The sequence below is a fragment of the Asparagus officinalis genome, chromosome 4, assembly GCF_001876935.1.
Source record: "Asparagus officinalis chromosome 4, Aspof.V1, whole genome shotgun sequence".
NCBI lineage: Eukaryota > Viridiplantae > Streptophyta > Magnoliopsida > Asparagales > Asparagaceae > Asparagus > Asparagus officinalis.
Genome location: NC_033797.1, coordinates 17,369,240 through 17,378,315, shown reverse-complemented (window position 1 = coordinate 17,378,315; position 9,076 = coordinate 17,369,240). Strand labels below are relative to the sequence as shown.

The window sequence follows — 9,076 nt, the reverse complement described above, 5'->3', positions numbered from 1 at the left end:
CTCTGGCCACCCAGCAAGGTGAGGATTAGGGGCTAGGGCAGCAAATCACCCCCATTGAGGGAGAAGAGATGGCCAAAAGACCCTTAAGATTGCAGCTTTATTATTTGTACACGATGATGTTCAGCATGGCAAGCAGAAAGACTGCTTAAGGACAAGATCACAAATTTCTACCTTTATATGTGTCTACACGAACTGAGATTACATAGGCAGCATCGAGCAACCCTAAGATTACTTTTATTAGGGTTACCAATGTAACCTCAGTCCACCACTTTAAGGTTATCTGCATAGACGCATAAATTTCAAAGGCCACCAGTACAATCACAACATACTAGAAGATACTGAAACGTAAACAATTTTAGAAGGAAAGAGAGCAATACTCCTCATAGTTTGCTTTTTGGGCATCTGTTTACTCTCTCTGATATACAGCATCCCCCTCCTGATACCAGTCATTAAATCATGTTAAGGCTCAAACAGTTACCATATATGTTCTCTATATCAATGATCCAACACAGTAAAATAGGGTTTACCACATCCTAGTGAAATTCCTGGTGTTTGCAAATTATTGAAGAGACAACAATCCAGCCTTCGTTACAAAACCATGCCCCCACAATGATTCATCAAATAGATCAGAACAGGCAAAACCTAATAGCACTCGCTATAGAGAAAAAAAAGCAACTGACTCCTAGATAGCAAACTACCATACACCTACACACGAACTCAGAGAGTTTTAACTTTCAAGTATCTCCAAGACAAACATCAAACTAGTAAAGCTCACTTTCCTTGTGAGTATGAATCACACAATCCGAAGTGGGATATGAGACACAAGTAAGCACATATCCCTTCTCCATCTGCTCATCATCAAGAAATGAACCATCAGACTGATCAACTGAACCCGAAACCTTCAGTCCCGCACAGGTCGAGCAAGCTCCGGCTCTGCAAGAGTATGGAAGCTCGATTCCTGCAGTCTCAGCTGAGTCAAGAATGTAGGCATCATCTGGTGCTTCAAACTCATGCTCGTTACCTTCAGGGTCGATGAGTTTTACTTTGTAAATTGCCATTGCGGTTGTCTTGAAGGAATTCGAGGATTTGAGACCGAAGGATTTCAATGTGCTCTTTGAGAAGGTTAGGGATGTTGGGGCTTTGAGGAAGGAAGAGAATGGGTGTTGGTTTTTGCTGATGCATTTGACGGAAAAGGAAGTTGGGAGGGTAGCGGTCGACATTTTATACCTGTTGAGTACAAGCAATGTTTTTTGACAGAAGTTAGAAGTATTTCTGCATAAAATCTTTCATAATTGTAATTACTTTACTTGCACGCGAGTATTGTCTAATGTATATCTGCATAAAGTTGTATAGCGTGAAATCGACGTAAAGAGGTGCTAAGGCCACGTTTGGATTAGGGACTTGTTTTATCCCGGGACTAATTTATTTCATTATAGTCCTAGGATGTAATAATCCTGGAGATTATAGTGAGTTCAATTTTTAATAATTTGTTTGGTTCAATTAGTTGTTAACACCTCTAATACCGTCCTGCTCCCTTTACTTAGCTGAATATTTTCTTATTATATTAATTAGTTATTAATTTATTAGTAAATTATTATTTTATTAATATGAAATTAATTAATCTCAATATTACTAATTAATAATCACAAATAATGAAATATTGAAAATTATTAATAAAATATATTTCTTACTATGAGATAACTACTTTTTACATATTATTTAATTATTTAATTAATATGTAATTAATTAATTAATCACAATATTAGTAATTAATAATCACAAATAATGTAATATATAAAAATATTTTAATCAAATATATTTATTATTATGAGATAACTAATTTTTAATTAATTAGTTATTTTAACTAATTTTTAATTAATTAGTTATTTTATTAATAATAAAATTTTACTAATAAGAATTTAATTAGTTAACCTCAATATTAGTAATTAATAATCACAAATAATGTAATATTTAAAAATATTTTAATCAAATATATTTCTTATTATGAGATAACTAAAGTTTAATTAATAAATTAATTGATTTCATTAATAACAATATTTAATTACTGAAATTATTTAATTAATCATAATTAATTTTAAATTAATTACTTTTTTAAAATAATTAATAAATTTAATATTATTAATTATCTAGTTAATATAAAATGAATTAATTAGTCATAAAGTGGAGTTACAACGATAAGTCATTTTTGGTCATTTAATATTTAACACAACCTTATAAGTTATTGATTTACCAAACACATAACTAATTATATGTGAGGGTTTACCAAACAGCTTCCTTATTTTCTGACACTCATAAAGAGTTACGAGGATAAGTAATAAGTAACTTATAAGTATTCAAAAAATTAGTAGCCAAACATGCTCTAAGATGGTCTACGTTTCTGCCAAAGGGACAGTATGGTCATTTTGATCCCAGGAAAAGATCAAATTTACTCTTTGCAGATTTATGAGAAATTCTTTGCTCAAACTATAGAAGATATAATATTTCATGCTAGTTGTTTTTGACCGTGTCACAATCTGAAGGGATTTCCTCCCAACATATAATCATAGTACATCAAAAGCATCTGAAGAGAACAATAGCAAAGATAACCAAGCCCATTTAACCCATTTTCAAATTCAAATGATTAATGGTTCTTGGACATTCCAGAATAGGGGCAGTTCATATACAATAAAAGGTGTCTGATCAGTTTTCTAATGGAATAGAAAAGTAAAAGGGGGAGAAAAATGAAACACACGTTAAAGCCTGAAGTGGTGAACCTGGACCTCCTCATCAACGTAGTCCTCAATGTCCCCAACCAGGAGACCCCCTTGACATGTTGTTGAAATATTTTAAATCAAACAATTAGTTACATGCATTTTTTATTATACATCCCAATAGCCTATTAATTAAATTTATCCTAAATGCAATTATAGTTCCCTGAAAAGAGCTACTGTAGTACGGTAAATTGATCTACAATAAGTTGAAGGTAGGACTCATAGCAAGGTAAGCAGTAGTAGTATTTAGTACCTTCAGAAACTACTCTATGGTTGTCTTGATGCGGAAATTGTAGTCCAATACCATGCAATTATTTTAAAAAGACAATAGATGCTCTCAATTGCTAGGCACCACTTTGCTTCTAATTTGTTCTAGATAAATTACTTTTTTTCTACTGTAGAAAAAAAAATCTCATTCCATGCTGGAAGGAAACAGGGTGACCTATGGAGAAGAGATTATGGAACTGCTTCACCAAGAGAGGAAGAAGGATTCACCACAGCGGCACAGCCAAATGGCAGGACCTTCTCACCTTCAGGCCCGTGCAACATCTTTCATTGAAAACAGGTTGAAATCAGTAAAATTTAACGGGGAACAGGACATATGTAGGGTCATCTAAGCAACTCATGTAGAATGTTTGATACTCACACCAATAGGTTAATAATAACTAATTCTATGTATTTGTCGTAGTCACTCTATAGCACAAATTGGAGAGAACCAGTTAATAGTATGACAGGAAAAGATTTGCATTATATTGCTGAATTATGTGGCTATACCATGGAGAAATAAGTTGTATTATCATTTGCAAAAAAAGTCACTGCTTGCCATCTGACATGCACTATGACATGCACTACAGGGTAAAACTTCTCGATATTAACATAACAAAAGCTAGAATAAAGCTTATATACAACAACCACCACCACCACCAAGCCTTTATCCCAAGTGTTTGGGGTCGGCTACATAAATCCTATTTTTTCATTCCATTCTGTTATGAGTCATCTCCTCCGTTAAATTAGTCTTAATCATATCTTTATTAATTGATTCTAACCAAGTCATTCTAGGTTTATCTCTAGATCTCCTAACCCCATTAACTATAATATTATCGTTTTTCCTAATCGGTGCACTAATAGGTCTCCGTTGTACATGATCAAACAATCTTAATCAATTCTCTCATTTTATCCTCAATAGGCGCAACCTCTAATTTACTACATATGCACTCATTTCTTATCCTATTTTTTAATATATACCCACAAGACCATCATTTCTGCTACACTCATTTTTTGAACATATTATTTTTTTAATTGCCCAACACTCTGACCCATGAAGCATAGTTGGTCTTATAACCGTTCTGTAGAATTTTCCTTTTAGTTTTATTGATATTCTACGATCACATAAGGCTCTCGAAGTACTCTTCCATTTCAACAATTCCGATTTGATTCGATGCACAACATCATCCTCTATCTCAACATCATGCCTAATGATTGATCCTAAATAACGAAAATGATTAGTTTTAGGTATTTTTTTGTCATCAAAATGTACCATAGGCTCTCTTCCTTTCTTAGTTTTACTAAAAACGAACTCCATATATTCTATTTTAATTCTACTAATTTTAAAAAATTTAGATTCAAGAGTTTGTCTCTATCTTTCTACTTTATAAATAATATCTCTTCTAGTTTCATTAACTAATACTATATCATCGGTAAATAACATGCACCATGGAATTTCATCCTGAATGTGCTTAATAAGTTGCTCCATAACTAATGCAAAAAGATAAAGTCCCTTGATGTAAACCTATGATAATAGAAAATGGTTTAGTTTCTCATTCATTAGTTATTACTCTAGTTGTTACTCTATCATACATATCTTTTGGATACATATTTTTTTTTCTAGCACCCACCACATTACCTCTCTAGGCACTCTATCATAAGCTTTTTCTAGATCGATAAAATCATATGTATATCCTTTTTCTTCTCTCTATATCTCTCTATCAACCATCTCAAAATATGTATAGGTTCCGTAGTTGACCTCCCAAACATAAAACCAAATAAATTTTCAGATATACTTGTCTCTTTTCTTAGTCTTTGCTCAATTACCTTCTCCCAAAACTTCATAGAATAAAGCTTATATGCTTAAAAGAAAAGAAGAAAGAGAACCTGAGAAATGGAAGAAAAATTAGGTAGTAAAACACAAGTTCCTGATAACATCTCTATTCAAAAGAATAGAAGGGGAAAAGACAAACCTCAATTTAATTCACCTAAGATTGAGGGATTACAATTACACTTGGAAACAGCTAGTTCATGGCTATGAGACACAAGATGAGACATATGTTTTGAAAGCTCTTACAATTTGGAAAAAATAGCTCCAGAAAACAAAATAATGAATAGCATGATTTCATCAACTTTGACCTCGTTCACAACACTGATCTAACCTTTTATAACTAAAACAAATATTTAGACCATTGCCCAATTTTCTAAAAGTAATGTTATAGCCAAACTTTTACGTATACAAGGGGCTGTTTGGTTGGTTTCCTAAAATCAAAGAAAAGGAAATAGGACCCCAGAAACCATTAAAAGTTGATTTTCATCCATTTTAATCCTTAAAAATCACCCACGTTATCCAATAATTTGGTGACAACTCATCTCATCTCATCTCCTTTTTTATTTTTAAGAACAAACCAAACATAAGAAATGGGTCACATCATTCATCTCATCTTTAAAAATGAGTCACATCATCCAATAATATGGTGACAACTCATCTCATCTCATTAACATTTGATTTTCATCTATTTCCTAAAAAAAATCATGAAATGAGTTTTCCTAAATATGAGTCACATCATCCAATAATATAATGACAACTCATCTCATCTCATCTCTTTTCTTAGTTTTAAGAATGAACCAAACACAAAAATAGAACTTATTATAGAAAATAGATTTCTTATAATTGATTTTCTTGTTTTTTTAGCCAAGCAAACAATCTCAAAACAAGTCATGAAATTTGTTTCTTAAAAAATCACCCACATCATCCAATAATATGGTAACAACTCACTCATCCCATCTCCTTTCTTACTTTTAAGAAGTGAACCAAACACACACAAAAAATCTATTATAGGAAATATGTTTCCTTTTCTTTGATTTTCTTTTTTTTTTAGCCAACCAAACAGCCCCTAAATGAATCTGGTTGGAGTAGACTAAAACTCAAAATGTCAATCTGACTATCACTTCATCATCAAAAATTTTATTGTTAAATCTCTTAAATAGTACTAGGCTAGCTCCTGAGTAGACAAGACAAGTTGCATGTAGCTGATACAAGTCACAGTTGAAAGAAAATATAGCACCATAAACATCATCTTTCTCATGCATATTTCTAGACACTTGTTGAAAATATATTAAACTGAAAAAAAAAGGTTTTTAGATATACATCCATGAAATCTGTAATATTTTTTATTTTAGTTTCTCAAATATTTAAATTACAATAATATATATATATATAATATTATATATATAATATATAATATATATAGGAGGACCCAATAATCACTGTTCATGCTGTAGTATTCCAAATCCCAAAATATTATATAATATTATAATAATATATGTTATTAAAATATTATATAATATTATAATATATAATTTATAGTATTCTAAATTCTAAAAGGTTTTTTAGGTGTTTTTTTTTCTATTTTTAATTGCGATACTTGAAGATAAATAAATATGTTACATTTTTTCTTTCCTAAATCCACAGCATTTTTTTCTTTCCTAAATCCACAAGAAGGAAAACTCCCCACAAGTCCAATTGTCCAAAATCATAAATACTTTAGTCTTTAGTTTAGTTTACTGCAATTTTCCAAGCTTCTATCGAAAGAAAATCATAATAATTTTACTGTAGAATGAACGACTGGAGATGAGAACGATATTTTTCCAAGCTTCTATCGAAAGAAAATCTAAGGGAACCAAATCTAAAGAAATTTTTTACTTACAGAGGACAAAAATCTGAGAACGAGGACGAGAGAGAGGCTGGAGATGAGAACGACGAGCTCGAAGACGAGATCCCACGGTGAAGACGACCTCCGAAGTTGAGCTCGAAGACGAGATCCCACGGTGAAGACGACCTCCTAAGTTGAGCTCCAAAGTTGAGAACGAGGACGAGAGAGAAGCTGGAGATGAGAACAACGAGCTCGGAGCTCCCAGCTTGAAGTCGATCTCAGAACTTGAGCTTGAAGAAGAGCTCCCAAGTTGAAGAAGACGAGCTCAGAACTTGAGCTCGAAGAAGAGCTCCCAAGTTGAAGAAGACGAGCTCAGAACTTGAGCTCGAACTCCCAAGTTCGACGACGAGCTCCCAAGCTCAAAGACGAGAGCTCCCAGCAGGATCGAAGACGAGCTCGAGATCTGGGACTTCTGGCGGCGTCTGGTGAGTACGATTAGGGTTTAGGAGGCTTTATGTGGGTTACGGGTTTGGGTGAGTGGGTTTCGGGTGAGGGTTTGAACAGAGCCCTAACGTTTTTTTTTTTATTGTGCCCCGCTTAGGCCCTGGCGGCCCGCCTAGGCACTCCCAGCGCCTAAATGTGGCCGCTCCAAGGGCTCTTTTGCACGGCCTGGGCACCACCTCCGCTAGGCGGCCGCCCAGGCCGTTTTTTACAACACTGTATATATATATATATATGTATATAATATATATATATATATATATATAATGAGAAAAATCATGTATGCTTGGTACCAAGCACAAATTTGATGTTTGGTAGTGAGGTTGTTTCATTCTCATCCACTCATTGTCATTCCCAAACACTCCCCACCCATGTGAGTGTGGGGCCCGATTTCAATGAGTGGAAGAGAATGTGACACCTGCACTACCAAGCACCATATTTTTTGCTTGGCTACCAAGCATACAATTTCTCTTATATATGTATTCTCTCTACTCTCTCATTACTTATATATATATATATATATATATATATATATATATTAATATATTAATATATATATATATATAATATAATTGTACTAACCGTAGTGGTAGGTTCATAATCCCGAGGTAGTAAATAACTTTTCTACCCTTCGACAACCAAGTAACCAACCCATCTAAACCCACCTCCAACCCTCTCTCTCTCCATCTCCACGGGATGAAAAGGGAAGTTTTTGGTTTGGGTACAGTTCAAGATGTTTAAGAACGAATCGGTTATGGATTTGGGCAAGGGTGTATGTATGACCATGGTTGATTAAGTTTAGGTAGCGGAATACAACTGATAATTTAACTTAAAATATTAAAATCAATGGCTCCATACTTGAGACAATGACTAACCGGAAGACTGATCTTCTTAACAAAAATGCCAAAATTATTCAGTGCATTTCAACTATATCTCAAACAATCAAGCAATCCAAAATATTTAAATAATGCTAAATTCTTAGTTAATTTTCCAAGGACACATGTTTAAGCTGCAAGAACAAAATGAATTATTTTCAATTATGTCCATTCTGCTAATTATTTAATTGCCAGATCTAATCCATCAAGATATCGTGCATCAACAATTGAATCAATAAATTAATTTCTCACTACAACAAACTGGATCATCTAAAATCAAGATCAAGGAACCAGGAATCTAATAGACATTAATCTGAGCAAAAATTGCTCACCTGAGGAATCGAGAGAAATAGATGGGCGGAGATTCCAAAGCGAGAGGAGAAATTGGTAGCGTGCCCTAGTCACCGAGAAGGCCGCCTTCCCTCTGTGCAGAGAAAATGGGGAGAAAGTGGCGACTATTTATTGGGCGAGAGCCAGAGGTCAGGGATGATACGGAGTGCGAAAGGGAATTACGAAATTAGCCTTTTCGCGGAAATAGGAAGTTGTGGGTTTCTTGTGTTACGGAGTGGTGCGTGATTTGAGGATTAGAGTGAGGGTATTTTGGGTATAAACTGTTTTTCGAAGTTGGGATTCGGTTTTATGCGACCTTTGAGCAAGCAATGGGGCCGGCGAGGGATGGTGACGTCAGATACTCACGAGGGCGACGCCCATGGCCCCACTCCCCGCTAGAAGTTGATGTTCGCTGACACAGGATGGGACCCACATACCGGGTAGGTGGGGCCTGATGGTAGCCGATGTGAACGTGATACATCGCGGTGATATGGCGTACATGTATAATATAGACTTGTGAAAGTGATTTATTAGAGATTTATAATATAGAAAGAGTTTTAGTTTTTAACTAAACTTTTCTTCTAATGTTTGTTGTTTCTCCAGTCCCCCCAACCTAAGAAAAATATGCCAATTATATAGAAATCATATTTCAATTCAATTTATATATATAACATGTTTG

The 9,076-nt window shown here is 34.1% G+C and overlaps 1 protein-coding gene across 2 annotated transcripts; it reads right to left on the bottom strand.

Moving 5' to 3' along the window:
• Positions 461–8,542, bottom strand: LOC109836764 (ferredoxin, root R-B2-like). Of its 2 annotated transcripts, XM_020404765.1 has the most exons (3): positions 8,400–8,522; positions 3,214–3,320; positions 461–1,227 (listed from the first exon to the last, which is right to left on the bottom strand). In XM_020404765.1, the coding sequence occupies exon 3, from the start codon at positions 1,218–1,220 to the stop codon at positions 762–764; it is 459 nt and encodes a 152-aa protein (XP_020260354.1). In that variant the 5' UTR covers positions 1,221–1,227; positions 3,214–3,320; positions 8,400–8,522; the 3' UTR covers positions 461–761. The 2 variants fall into 2 exon arrangements, with proteins under 2 accessions (XP_020260354.1, XP_020260353.1); XM_020404764.1 differs by lacking the exon at positions 3,214–3,320 and having other exon boundaries at positions 8,400–8,542.